This window comes from Gorilla gorilla, chromosome 19 (genome assembly GCF_029281585.2).
Source record: "Gorilla gorilla gorilla isolate KB3781 chromosome 19, NHGRI_mGorGor1-v2.1_pri, whole genome shotgun sequence".
Taxonomy (NCBI): domain Eukaryota; kingdom Metazoa; phylum Chordata; class Mammalia; order Primates; family Hominidae; genus Gorilla; species Gorilla gorilla.
The window spans coordinates 78,039,645-78,055,071 of NC_073243.2; the positions used below are offsets into that span (position 1 = coordinate 78,039,645).

Below are 15,427 nucleotides of genomic sequence, written 5' to 3' on the forward strand. Positions count from 1 at the left end.
TTTTTTTTTTGTTTTAATTAGCCAGGTATGGTGGGGTCCTGAAGGCTGAGGCAGGAGGACTGCTTGAACCCAGGAGGTTGAGGCTGCTGTGAGCCACAACTGCACCACTGCAATCCTGGGTGATGTTGCCTGGGATGTAGCCTGGGTGACAGAGTGAGACCCTATTTCCAAAAAAAAAAAAAAAAAAAAAAAAATCACGACAAAACCCAAGGGAAATACACTACTATAAGCAAAAGTGAACAGAATTAAAAGAAAAAAAATTTTTTGAGACCACAGGCATTAGAATTATTGGATACAAAATGTTTAAGCACACTTGAAGTAAAAGAGATTGTCAAAACTAAGACTAAGGAACAAGATGGGTCAAAAACAACCAAATGAACTTTTAAAACTAAATCATCTGACAAATTTATAGTCAGGAACTCAGAAAGGTTATTGCATAACTAATTAAACATGGCTGGCAATAAACTGGTGAATGAGAAAATTATCTGTAAAAATTACACAGAATGCACAGAGAGAGAGGAAGAGATGAAAAACATTAAAGAGATTAAAATACTTGGAAGATAAAATAAAAAGTGGTTAACTTACATCTAATTGGAATTACAAATGGAGAGAAAGACTAGGAAAGAATATAGAAAAAAAATGTCAAGAGATTCCCTAAAATTAATGAAAGATAACAATGTTCAGATTCAGGAGTCCCAAGAAACCCTAGTAAACAAGAATTCACAGTAAGATATATCTAAGTGAAACTGTAAACATGAAAGATAAAGAAAAACTCTTATGAGCAGCCAGAGGGGAAAAACTGCCTACAGAGATTAAGTGATGACTACTCAAGGAGGTAGAATCAAAGATATTTTAAGATGAAGAAAAAAAAACCCCAAAAATCTCAGGCTGATTGTGGTGCCTCACACCTGTAATCCCAGCACTTTGGGAGGCTATTGCAGGCAGATCTCTTGAGTCCAGCAGTTTGAGACCAGCCTGGGCATCACAGTGAAACTCTGTCTCTACTAAAAAATACAAAAATTAGCCAGGCATGGTGGCGTGCCTGTAATCCTAGCTACTCAGGGGGCTGAGGTGGGAGGACTGCTTGAGCCCGGGAGGTTGAAGCTGCAGTGAGCTGAAATTGCACCATTGCACTCCAGCCTGGGCAACACAGTGAGACCCTGTCTCAAAAAACGAAAGAAAGAGGAAAACCTGTTTTTTTAGACCCACGCTAATGGAAATTCTCAAAGATTTACTTTAGAAAGAATAAAAATGATCTCAGAATGAATGAATGTTGAGCAAAAAGAGTGGTAAATATGAAGGTAAACTTAAATAATCATTGACAATATAAAACAAGTAATTGTGTCCAACAGTAATTGGTCACGGGGTTAAAAAAATCTGAGCTATCATATAACAAGAACACAAAATCAGGAGGACTGATCAAGTTTAAAATATTTTAAGTCTATTGGTTAGGGGAATAAAACTAATGACTAACTTTAGACTAAGTGAAATATTCATGTTAAATTTCTAGAGGAACCACTACCAGGTGGAAACAGAATATTGTATTTCTGCAGTTATAAAGAATGAAGTGGGAAAAATCTGAAGAAAACATAGACAGCTTCTGTTATTCACATTAAATGTGCTTTTCGTACCTTAGAAAACATACTGTGTGTGTGCATTTTGGGTAACATACTGTGTGTGTTTCAATTTTGGGTAAAACAGCAAAGTAATTGATAGATACAACATTTCTTTCTCTTTCATAGCACACGAAACACAATCTGACCTTCCCTTTAGTCCAAGTTTAATGCTCAACAGTGTTGGACTTTTCTAGGACAAATTGTGGCATTTTATGTATCTACGAAACTACTGACATTTAAATGTCTTTAAATTAGGTATAACATTGAAAAAAAAAAAAAAAGACAAACTTCCTCACAGAATCACCCCAAAGACAAAGCAACTTTATTCTTTTTGTTTTGTTTTTGTTTTTTAACCCAAGAGGGTTTACTGTTTCCCAGTAAGTGCAGTGGCAAGATCATGGCTCACTGCAGACTAGACTCAGATGATCTTCCCACCTCAGCCTCCTGAGTAGTAGCTGGGACTACGCATGTGTGCCAGCATGCCCAGCTATTTTTTTTTTTTTTTTTGGACACAGGGTCTCACTTTGTCACCCAGGCTGGAGTGCAGTGGTATAAACGTGGCTCACTGCAGCCTCAACCTCCCAGGTTCAAGCGATCCACCCACCTCAGCCTCCTGAGTAGCTGGGACCACAGAAACCTGCCACCAAACCCGGGTAATTGTTTGCAGAGATGGAGGTCTCGCTATGTTAAGCTGGGGATGTTGAGGTTACAGTGAACTTTGATTGCGCCACTGCAAGTTTGTGCATCAAAGTTGAACAGTTAGTTGTTATTTAGAGAACACAGTCCATATACCTTTCAAGGCAATACGGAATAAAAAATTGGGTTTACTATAATGTAGGTAATAGCTCACTAAATGTGAGGTGATGGCCCATTGTGGTTTTGATTTGCATTTCTATGGTAGTCAGTGATGTCGAGCATCTTTTCATATGCTTTTTGGCCATTTGTATGTCATTTTTGGTAAAGTTTCTATTTAAGTCTTTTGCCAATTTTTAAATTGGATTATTTGACTTTTGTTGAGTTTTAAGAGTTCTTTATATATAGCTGGTCTCAAACTCCTGAGGTCAAGTAATCCTCTCCCCTCAGCCTCCCAAAGTGTTGGGATTACAGGTGTGAGCCACAGCACCTGGCTATTCCTTATTCTTGATGTTGTAATGTCATGCTCCCATTATCTTTGCAATGTTATTATAATAATAATTTTATTACCATAGATTTTAGAAGAAATTTAAATTTAGGTTCCATTTCTTTTTATTTTTTTCACTCTGTCACCCAGGAAGGAGTGCAGTGGTGCAATCACAGCTCACTGCACCCTCAACATCCCCAGCTCACGTGATCCTCCTACCTCAGTCTTCTAAGTAGCTGGGACCACAGGTGTACTCCACCATGCCTGGCTAATCGTTCTTTTTTTTTTTTTTTTTTTTTCAACAGAGATGAGGTCTTGCTATGCTACCCAGGCTGGTCTCAAACTCAGCTTCAAGTGATCCTCCCGCTTCAGCCTCCCAAAGTGCTGGGATTATAGACATGAACCACTGTGCCCTGCCGCTTGATTTCTTCTTAAACACTAGAAAAGACAGCTTATCCTATAATTCCTACCAACTCACTAGAATGGTGTAGACCACAGGGGAGCGAGGTGGTTAAATGTCGTATGAAAATTGTTAATTTTCTTGTAATCTTTAACTCACCAGGAAAGACAGCTATCACCATTTCCCATCTGCGTCCACTGGATCTTTTAAATTATTTTAATTTTAGTCATTTAACAAATAATTTCCATTAAAATAAGGGATAATGAAAAAGAACGATTAGAAACTTCTATAAATAAGAATTACAGTACTTAAAAAATTATAGTAAACCCGAATTTTTATTCCATATTGCCCTGACTTCAAAGGTACATGGACCATGTTCTCTATACACAGCTAACTGCTCAATTTTGATGCACAAACTTGGAACATGCCCACCTCACAAATGCTGACTCCAGATTTGAAATATATCTCTAACAAGTTCTATCTGGTTCATCATTACTTCTGGTTCTTCTTCCTGCACTTGCAGGGTCAAAATACAATCCATAAAAATTTTTTCTGAAATGTCTGATGGCTCCTATTTTGTTAAAGAGATGGCCATCTTCTTTACTCCCTACCTGCAAAACATTTTCAATTTTAGATTTGGAAAGTTTAATCTAATAACTCATTTCTACACCAACTACCTTTTTCCAATCACTTTTATATAAAGCATCTGTTTTCAGCATTTGTCCACTAATGAACCATATCAAGTATATTTTAGCGCACAAACTTCACAAAAGATGAAAGAATTCACCAGGCACGGTGGCTCAGGCCTGTAATCCCTGCACTTTGGGAGGCCAAGGCAGGCGGATCGCTTGAATCCAGGAGCTTGAGACCAACCTGGGCAATATGGCAAAAACCCCATCTCTACAAAAATAAGCTGGGCATGGTGGCACATGCCTGTAGTCCCACTTACTCAGGAGGCTGAGGAGGGAGGATCACCTGTGCCTGGGAGGCAGAGGTTTGCAGTGAGCCAAGATTGTGCCACTGCACTCCAGCGTGGGCTAGAGTTCGAGACCCTTGCCTCAAAACAACAACAAAAAGGTGAAAGAATTCTGCCAAGTATCTGCTTAGCAAAATAGGATGTTCTGGTTCTCCTCACAGAATATTATAAAACGAAGTCCCTTCTAGTGAATGACTAACTGAATGAGAATGGCATATTTCCTTTTTAATCCTTAGAAATGTATTACGTATTGATTCTTGAGTTTGAAAAATTCATGTAGGACATTATCAGCTGAAGACTTGTAGCCTGAGATTTTTTGCTTATAAATTTCAACATTATCATTGGTCCAGAGTGGTGCTTTTTGCATTCATCTTATGATATATCTGATAATTGGGAAACATTTTCCTGTGTCAACTTTCTTCTCCTTTGCTGGTATGGGCAGAGAATGAACAATTTTGCATTCTCAACTGTGTTGAAGGAAAACTAAAAGCCAACTATGAAGTTAGTGTCTCTACTTTCTTTTCTAGCTTTTTGAAAGAAGATATGATACTTGGGCAATGCAATATCATCCAGTTATTTCACTACTGTACCACCCTTGTAGGTGATTCCAACATTCTTCCATTTTCCAATTATATTAGTCTTTAACATAGTTGGGAATACGTGATAGAGGAAATAATTCACAGAATGATAAAACAACAAAATGTTTAAGATCCCATGATGTAAATCTTGCTAGATAGGATGAATTTTATTCCATTTTGAAAAATAAGGGAAATGTTTTCTTTGCTCTTTGGAAGGCCTCTAAGAAATAAAAGTCATGGAATGTCAATCCTTGGAACTAGAACTACTCAAAAAAGAAACTTACTATTGGTTGGGTACAATAAACCCTGAAGGATACCATAAATTAATTAAAATGAAGTACTCTGTAACTTTTTCTTTCTTTCTTTTTTAAAGACAGGGTTTCACTCTGTCACCCAGGCTGGAGTGCAGTGGCTCGATCAAGGCTCACTGCAGCCTTGACCTCCCCAGGCTCCGGTGATCCTCCCAACTCAGCCTCTCGAGGAGCAGGGACCACAGGTGTATACCATGATGGGGGGTTAATTTTTGTAGAGGCAAGTGGATTGCTTGAGGTCAGGCTGGTGACCTCAATTCCTGGGCTCAAGGAATCCACCCACATCAGCCTCCCAAAATGCTGGGATTACAGGCATGAACCACCACACCCGACCTCTGTAACTTTTTATACTCACGAAAAATAAATCCTTCATCATTTCTCAAATGTATTAACACTTCTTCAAGGAAAGGTATGAATATTCACACTGAGTGAGATGGGAAAAAAGCTAACCTTCTGTCAATTCAGTTTTTACTGTCAAGCTTTTACAAGCTTACTACGAATATTTTTGGAAGTGTGTGAATTTCGTAAATGTGGGTGAAGCATTACAGACTTCTAAATATAAAACTAGGATAACCAGATATTCTGATAGTAACTTAAACAGAAGAGTGCTATGATTAAATTTACATTTCATAGAGACCATTATGCTTATAGTATAAAACGGTTTGGGAATGGGCAGGATTGGGGAAGTAAGAGAAGCTATAAAGCCACTTTCATAAATCACAGCACTCTTTGCTCTCATCTACATGGTTATTGTTTAAACAGTTTTATTGTTTTTCCCATCAAAAAGGGTCATATTTCTTCAAGCCTATTTTCAAAGACATGCCTTGTCCATTTAATGCTGACTACCATACTAGTAGTGTATTTTATACTATAGCTTTTCCCAGAAATATGAATTCAAAAAATTTATTTTCATTTGATTGATTTCAACCACAGTGCTTCCCAATACTTTAAGCCCATGTGACCTCTGGAGCTCTTAAGTATCTATGTGAACACTAGACTACAAACTTATTTTAAGCAAAATTTTATGCTATTTTTTTCTGTAGTTCCAAGTGATCAGATTCTAGTTTCCTTATAAAGGCTACTCATTAAAATTACACCAGTAATTTGATAACTGTACTAAATCCCTAATCCAGCAACTCTAAAGCTGACGACCTTGCTATCATCTTTTGGTTTTCATGACCCTAAATTCTCCTGGCTCTCTGTTCACACAGTATTTATTTCTTTCCCTGGTCCTACCTTAAAGTTGGTAACCACAGTTGTATTCTTTTTTTTTTTTTTTTTTGAGATGGAGTCTCGCTCTGTCGCCCAGGCTGGAGTGCAGTGGCATGATCTCGGCTCACTGCAAGCTCCGCCTCCTGGGTTCACACCATTCTCCTGCCTCGGCCTCCCGAGTAGCTGGGACTACAGGCGCCCACCACCACACCCGGCTGATTTTTTTTTTTAATTTTTAGTAGAGACGTGGTTTCACTGTGTTAGCCAGGATGGTCTCGATCTCCTGACCTTGTGATCCGCCCGCCTCAGCCTCCCAAAGTGCTGGTATTACAGGCGTGAGCCACCGTGCCTGGCCCCATAGTTGTATTCTTTATTTTTCTATAAATAATTTAAAACATGTCTACTGAATGCTTGATATATGCCAGGCACTGTACTTTCTCTAGTTTCATCCATATTCACCAGCCACCTACTGAATAATGGCTAACATTGATAGAGATATAATATATGCCAGATACTGTTCTGAACACTTCACAAATAATGTTTTCTGTTCTTCATTTTATTAATAATACAGAGTCTCACTTTGCTGTTCACGCTAGTCTCAAAATCCTGGGATTAAAATCCTCCCGCCTAGGCCTACCAAAGTGCTAGGGTTACAGGTGTGAGTCACTGCCAGGTCCACTTTACAAATAATAGTGAATCCTCAAAACAACACAATGGAGAATGTAAAAACCTCCTGGGATACTGATAACGTTCTGTTTTTGTTTTTAATTTAAGTGCAAGTTACACAGGTACACTCGGTTTATGACATTTCATTGAACTATTCTCTTACATGTGCAGTTTTCCTATGAGGCAAAGAAAATATTATCTTCAATTTATAGATTAAAAAACTAACAAGAGACTGTTTGCCCAAGGTCACATGGCAGGTAATAGGAGGAGCCAGATTCAGCTCAGGTAGTCTGACTTCAGAGCCAGCCCAGTCTCTATTCTATCATGCAATCCAGATATTTGTCTTGGCTCAATACTTTTCCTTTGTCTAAAATGACCTCCCCTTGATTTTCAGAATGAAAGAACACGAAGTCTACCTCAAACTCCATAGTCAAAATCCTCCAATTTCCCATTTTAGTATTTCATTAAAACTTAATTATAATGGCATAGTTATTTGTAGACTCATCTGTCTCCACCCTCATGCCCCAGAAGTGTAAACTCCCTGAAAGCAGGGACTATGCATATTGTAGATGCTCATAAAATATTAAATAAGTGAATTATTCCCTACAAATGCACTTTAATATAAAGTGTATACAAGACTAATATTCAAATAAAACAAAAAAACCCAAAGTTTATTTCATTCATTTTATCTCTGTATGAATAAAAGCTGTACTGTACATGGCTTTCATGAAATACTAAGAAATGATATACTCAGAACAATCACTCTAATCCTGTATTCTGACAGAGTGGTGTCATGGACAATTAATAGTCAAGCACCTTTAATAAGTAGACTAAAGATCCATCCAAATAATACTAACATACTTCATCAATTACAACATTTATAAGCCTGAATGGTCTTCTGATTAACCTGATGATCTATGTCTCTGAGTAAAAATGTAGCTGATTTTTTTTTTTTAACAAATACATCTATTTAAACAGACATATATTAGATATATACTCTAATCCAACTGCTTATATAAGCATGTCTATCTCTGGGATCTCTATTTTAACTCAATAATCTATCTATCCCTGTACCAATACCACATTTTTCTATTAATAATATTTTGGTATCTGATATTACAAGTCCTTATCATTTCTGCAAGACTTTCACGATATTTTTAGCTGAACACTCTCCTCACTATATACATTAAAATCCCTTTATCAAGTTATACCAAAAATCCTATGAGATTTTTATTGGAGTAATGCTAAATATATATAGGAGATAATAATTTGATGGCACTGGTTTTTCACTCATGAACACAGTCCATCTTTGTCATCTTTTATGACTTTTTTATCCTATTGTATTTTCTCTTCAAAGTGTTTTGAATACTTCATTTGTTTTATTCCTGCTTACTTAATAGATTTGGTGGCTATACATAAACAGGACTTATTTGAAATTTAATAATCTAATTCAATATTGATGAAACAAGAATGCTACTGATTTTATCTGATTTTTTATTTATTTATTTTTTTTTAGACGGAGTTTCACTCTTGCCGCCCAGGCTGGAGTGCAATGGCGCGATCTTGGCTCACCACAACCTCCGCCTCCTGGACTCAAGCTATTCTCCTGCCTCAGCCTCCCGAGTAGCTGGGATTACAGGCATGCACCACCACGCCTGGCTAATTTTGTAGTTTTAGTAGAGACAGGGTTTCTCCATGTTGGTCAGGCTGGTCTCGAATTCCCAACCTCAAGTGATCTGCCCACCTCGGCCTCCCAAAGTGCAGCGATTACAGGCGTGAGCCACCGCTCCCGGCCTTTGCCTGATCATAGATCCAGAAAACTTGCTGTACTCTTATTAGTTCTCATATTTTTGCCTGACAAGCATAATAATCATGTTACCTGTAAATAGAAACTTTCCTTCTTTCTCTATTAGTAATGAGGACTCCAAATGTTTTAAAACATTTTACTGTGAGATTATGAAACTCTCTATATAAATATATGATAGATATTAACCAAGGAATCCTTCTAAAACCCTTATAATATTATTACTTAAATCTCTGCAGGAAACAGCATTGATAAGAATGCCTATTGATAATCAGGCACTAGGCTAGAAAATTTTATATTTAAACTTCACCTCAAGGCAAGTCAGGTGAGGAAACCAAGTCTTAGAGAAGTTGATACTTGGCCAGGGTGCCTGAAGGGATGGAGCTGGGATTCAAACTCTATGTAGTTCCAAAGTTATGTCCTTTTGTTCATAGTGTACTATAAGGCAGTTTACAAAAGCATACTCAAGCAGATACCTATTCTATACAGGGACATTCTGGCTCACCCTACTCTATTAAGACTAATAGCCATTATATCATCAGTGTAATAGCAACAATCCTTTTGGAAAGAAAATTATCTTATTTCAAGCTTATCCATGCAGTGTACATCCTAAGGTCTCTGATTCAACAATGGAAGGATTGATGTTATTAGTCGTTGCAATATTTCTTTTTTTTGTAAAGCCAGTAAATTTCCATCACCAAGGTTGGTTTCAAAAACCTGTTCACCTGGTTTTTTTACTTTCTCAGTGTTTAATCCTTTTCTACCTTACTAGTGTTACTTTTATTCTTTCCTGAATTCAAGACACAATATTCTTAACACTACATTCAAATAAAAAGTAAAAAAGAGAAAGGAAAAAAGGAAAACTCATTAGCTTATCAGCCTATCCAAGCTACTGTTACCCTACCCGAGTTATCTCATCCTTTAGGAATGGAAGTCCCTAAGACATCTCAAAATCATTAGATGCCTTCTTTTGACTGGCGATGCTTAAGGTACAGCAATAGTCAAAATCCACTTACTGCTATGTCCAAGGTTTTTCTAAAGTATAAATAAAGAAAAAGTGGCTGTTTACAACTCTCAACGAGGCTGGGCATAGTGGCTCACACCTGTAATCCCAGCACCTTGGAAGCCCATTGCAGGAGGATCACTTGAGCTCAGGGGTTCAAGGCTGCAGTGAGCTATGATCACCACTACACTGCAGCCTGGGTGAGAGAGCGAGACCATGTCTTAAAAAAAAAAAAAAAAAAAAGCCTCAAAGAAATGGTTATGTCTCATTAATTGTGGGATATAATGGGATTATTTTATAACGTTTATTACATATGCTTTTATAAATGTATATGCCACGAATTCTCCTCAAAAACTGAAGAATTCCTATCAGAACTTCTCTATCTTTGACAATAAAGAAGTTAAAAAAAATGATTCTTGATCCTATGAAACTATTAGGAAGTTTTTTCTACTGAGAATTACCTTTCCTCATATTCTTTGCTATCCTAAAGTCCTTAGAACTGTCATAATAGTTCTCTCCGCAAGATTTATTTAAAAATAAAACTAGATTTATGTAAGCGCATTTCCTCAAACAAAAAAGGAACTCTACTCTTAACAGGTTATCTACCTAACCAAGTTCCCTTTTGGCCATGAAGCCATCCTTACATTTTCATCATGTCTGAAATCTGCTTTCTCCTGTGCACCCTCAAATTAACATGCTATCAGAAACGTACACATGTAAACACATACAAACGAATACTTAACTGGCATTATTTACTTGACTTAAAAAAATGCAAAACAAGGTTGGGCGCGGTGGCTCATGCCTGTAATCCCAGCACTTTTGGAGGCTGAGGCGGGCAGAGGACCTGAGTTCAGGAGTTTGAGACCAGCCTGGCCAACATGGTGAAACTCGTCTGTACTAAAAATACAAAAACTAGCCAGGCGTGGTGGCACACGCCTGTAATCCCAGCTACTCAGGAGGCTGAGGCAGGAGAATCACTTCAACCCGAGAGGCAGAGGTTGCAGTGAGCCAAGATCGTGCCATTGCACTCCAGCCTGGGTGACAGAAGGAGACTCTGTCTCAAAAACAAAAAAAAAAAAACAAAAAATACAAAACAGGAAAAAAAAATTCCATAGTTTATGGGACTTAGAACACAAGACTGAGAAACGCTTACCACAAAATTGTCTAATATGCATGAACACAAATGAAAAACATGGTAACTAATCTACAAGTTACTAGTAGCCATACTTGACAAATTCATTACAAATCTTTACATCTTAAAGAATCTGATCTTTAGTGTGCCATTATGAATCTCAAATATTAACAAGCTAAAAAGTCTAAATCTAAAATAAATTTAATCAAATATCTTACAGAGCTGTAATTAAGAAAACTAAGAGCTGGAATTACTTTTACTGTATTTTGTTTTGAGACGGAGTCTGTCTCTGTCGCCCAGCCAGAGTGTAATGGCGCGATCTTGGCTCACTGCAACCTCCACCTCCCCGGTTCAAGCGATTCTCCTGCCTCAGCCTCCAGAGTAGCTGGGATTACAGGTGCCCGCCACCATGCCCAGCTAACTTTTGTATTTTTAGTAGTAGAGACCGGGTTTCGCCATGTTGGTCAGGCTGATCTCATACCCCTGACCTCAGGTGATCCACCCGCCTTAGCCTCCCAATGTGCTGGGATTACAGGTGTGAGCCACCACGCCTGGCCTCTGAAATTACATTTAGGTGTAGGATGTTTACTTTATCTGTATTCAATGATAGGTGAAGCAATTCAATCACATCATTCACACATAAATACAGTCATTCCTCCATATATACAGGGGATTGGTTCCAGGACCACTACGTATACAAAAATCCATACATAAAGTCCCACAGTAGGCCCTGTGGAACTTGCGAATACAAAAAGTTGGCCCTCCATGAATACTCTATTTTCTATCCAAATTTGATTGGGAAAAAAAAAACTGCATATGTTTTCAGGCGTGAACTGTACTTAAGATTTTCCTGAGTCTGAGATCTTCAAATTTGAAAAAATATTAGTAAAGTAGACCTTGGTCTTCCATCTCTAAAAGTTCCATTATAATTATTTCCAGCCAGGAAGAAAAATTAGCATCACCACCACACTTTTTGCATGTGCTTTTGTTATTAATGTTATTCATTCATCTTCCTCGCCAAAATTCCCAGTATTATTGGGCCTGATTTCTTGCCATTAAATGCAAACACTTTCATGTACTATGTTTATATACAAGGCCTTACGTACAAGAGTGCCTAAGTTTTAGCAATATAAGTAATGTCAGAAGACTAGTGTTTTCTCATCAGATGTACACTTAATCAATTTAGTAACCTGGATTGCTGTTACAGTTTAAACTTTTGAGTTTCAAGGCCAAAAAAAAAAATTATTAGAAACAGAAATTCTGTCACAGTTCCCTACACTGGGATAAAACAATCACATAAATATTTTATCAAAAAATTATTAATTATCTTTAAATCAGCATTTCCTTTCTTCATTTCTATCTGTAGGTCTGCATTTAGGAAAAACATTTCAGAAGTGCCACAAAGAACCCACCACTTTACAGTAAATAAAGTTAGTAATTCAGCAAATCTTATCACTCAGCCCATATTAGGAAAACAGAAAAAACCTGAGTAAAACAAGTAAAATTTTAATGGTTAAACACAATCTTTTCTAGACGGAATACTAGTAACTGCCAGCAGATTTATGGCACAGATGCTGATTAGCCATCTCTTCTGAGAAAAAGATGGTTTTTTCCTCTCCTTGAAAATTATTAGCCCTACTAAAATCTCAGAATTCACTATATAATTAATCCACGTAACCAAAAACCACTTGTACCCCAAAAAGCTGTTGAATTTTTTAAAAGTCCTAAAAAGTTTTATCAAAGTAGCTGAAACTTTTTTGTTGTCTAATTATCAAAAATTATAAGCAAACGATTTGCTAATACTTGAAATGCCCCAAGATTTTGCTGTAATAATTTGTCATCTTCAGTGCTTTTTCTGGAATGCAGGCCTCATGAAAAAACACTTGTAAAATGCCACATGGCATTCAACAATTAGTAAAATCTAGTTTCACCAATATGATGCACATTTATACATTTTGACATCTCTTAATGGAGTCTTAAGCAGTGTCTTATTTTAACTGGCAGCATTTTTTTTTAGTGCTACATACAATAATGGTACCTTTTACAACAAATGGCATCTTAGGATGCCATGGAATACAGTAACTTGGTTTCTCAAAACCACAAGTTTCAGCCCAAAAAGATAGTTTGCCCAGCATCTCATTTTACAGATGATGAACATGAAAACCCAACTATATGATGTTCCCAACGTCATAATATCAAGAGCAAAAGAGGCCAGGTGTGGTGGCTCATGCCCGTAATCGTAGCACTTTGGGAGGCCGAGGCAGGACTTGAGCCCAGGAGTTCGAGATCAGCCTGGGCAACATAGGTCCTTTCTCTGTAAGAAAAATTATTTATTTAAAAAAAAAAATCAAAAGCAAAAGAGACTGAACTCGGGTCTTCTGGCTCCCAATGATGCCCTTTCCATTAAACACCGTGCCTCCTGAAGTAAATCAGATGAAAAAAACTGCCTGGGTTTAACCAACATCTAACATACATAAAAAGCATATCACGCAGGAGCCGTGTGCGCTTATGGCCTGAATCAAGTCTCAGATTGACTCAAAAGTAACAATTTAACAATCCACTGTTGTGTCTGTCTTTGGTAAGATGTATAATGAACTACAGACTTCAGAAATGAAGAGCTTCCCTTAAAGTAGGGATTTCATCCGGTGCATTACAATGACTCAGTACAATCTCACTTGCATCTTCTTCCCTCCCCACCATTCCCCGCAGGGGAAAGACCCCCGCAAGGAGAATGACAGGCCCACCTGGGGCCTAAACTCCATAGCTCAAACAAGGCTGGGCACTCATTTATCAGCACTAGAAACTTCGCACATCTTTTCCAGTCTAAGAACTACACAATTTACAGGTGGTTGGTATGTGAACCTCTCTCCTTGCAGGAAAAACTAAATGAACCCGATGGACACAGTGACACCCGCAGTTTGTCAGCAGGACTCGCTAGCGATGGAGCGTCTGGGGAAGAAGACCCAAGGCGGAGGAAAAGGTACCCGAGACAACGACACGCTATCCGGGCTCCGGGGGTTGAAGCACCAGGCGACGACGCAGAGAGGCGTCGCAGGAGAAGCCAGTGGACCTGCGACACGGCACTCCCCGTGAGGTCCCTTCAGCCACCCTCTCCATCCCCCAAGTGGGAAGAAGATGGGAGGTGGGGGCTGGACGCGCGGAGGCGGGGACTGGGGGGCCTGCCGGGCGGCGGTGGCGGCTCCGCTCGGCGGCCGCAGGAGGCCATTTTAGTTGAGGGGCCGCTGAAGGGCCCTGAGGCCTCCACGTCCCTACACCTCCGCCGTCTCTACCTCCCCCCTACTGGGGGCCGCTCCCCGCCGCGGGCCGGGCCGGGCCGGGCCGGGCAAGGCGGGGCGGGGCGGGGCGGGAGAGGCCGCGGGGCTGGGCCGGGCCAGGCCAGCAGCGGGCCGGGGCTCTGGGATGGCTGGGGGCGGGCGCGGGGGCGTCGCATCGACAGGATCCGGGCCGAGGGGAGAGCAAGGGGCGAACAGGGAGAAGGCATGATGCCGTTACCTATATTGGGCCGCAGCCGCCGCCGCCGCCGCCCCGCTGTGGGTGAATCCAAAGTAGTTGCCGGTCGCCATTTTGGCATCTTCCCCCAGCCGGCTGGGCACTGCGGCGGGCACGAAGAGTCGGGTCCCATGGCGGGACGAGAGACACAGAGGAGCCGAGACGCCGAGGGAGGGCAGGGAGAGAAAGAGAGAGGCGCCGTGAGAGCAGCCCTGGCGGGGCCCAGGCCGCGGCCGCGCCGCCTCCCCCTCCCGCCTCGCACTCCCTCACTCACTCGCACGCCCGGGTGGCGGCCGCCGCCTCCTCCCCGGAGCCTGCCCCAACCCCCGCGGCTCCCCGCTGCCCGGGGCCAGGGAGGGGGCCGGGCAGAGGCCTCGCGGGCCACATTAGACTCACCATAGGTGAAAGAAACTACAGGGCATATGGGAATCATGGGCTCGGGCTGCTGCTGCTGAACTCTGAACTCTCACCCGCTGCCTCCCTCCTCTGCCCCGCTCCTCCTCAGCGGAGAACAGACCGCCGCCTCCGGCCGCACTGCGCAGGCGCGCCTGTGCTCGGCATCCTGGGAGCTGTAGTCCCCGCCGTCTTCGCGGCTCCCCCGGGCGCGTGCTGGGGCCTCGGCGGTGCGGGCGCGGGGAAGCCCGCGGGGGAAGACGGGCCTGGCCTTCTCCGAAGTGGTGGTGACGCCGCGCGGCCGCGGGGCGACGGGGGCGCGTGCCAGAAGCGCCTCGCCCGTCCTCTGGGGAGTCGGGGAGCGTGACCAGAGAGAGTGACGTCTGTTTGCCTTTTTCTTTGCTTTCCACTGGTTTCCTTCACTTTTGCATGTGCATTTATTCCCTGCCTCCCTGTCTTCCTCGCTCATGAATTTTTCATTGGAATTCGAGCTGGGCAATTTAGGATTTTTCCTTATTTCCTGCTTTCCCGCAGCTTTTCCCCAACCTCTGAAGTGCGGAGGGAGGGAGAAGGAGAGGAGAGAAATAGAAAAAGGATGGAAAATGCTTTTCTGTTGGACTAAAAGCACACCCTAAACATCCCTCCCGGACATAGCTCTTGCTATACCCTTTCCTCGACCTGCACCCACTCCCTGAGCCATCCGGCG

At 41.0% G+C, this 15,427-nt stretch overlaps 1 protein-coding gene across 3 annotated transcripts in view; it reads right to left on the bottom strand.

The window, feature by feature from the left end:
- The window catches only part of ZFR (zinc finger RNA binding protein), a 90,619-nt gene extending 75,580 nt beyond the window's left edge, over positions 1-15,039 (bottom strand). For 2 of the 3 annotated variants that reach the window (XM_063700807.1, XM_063700808.1), the window contains exons 1-2: positions 14,725-14,999; positions 14,332-14,431 (exon numbers count right to left, since the gene is read on the bottom strand). In XM_063700807.1, coding sequence (XP_063556877.1) covers positions 14,332-14,431; positions 14,725-14,761 — 137 coding nt within the window. In that variant the 5' untranslated portion in view covers positions 14,762-14,999. Of the gene's footprint in view, positions 1-14,331; positions 14,432-14,724 lie in introns of all 3 variants that reach the window. The other variant, XM_004058993.5, reaches the window with a different exon arrangement.
- Between the last annotated feature and the right edge of the window lie 388 nt (positions 15,040-15,427).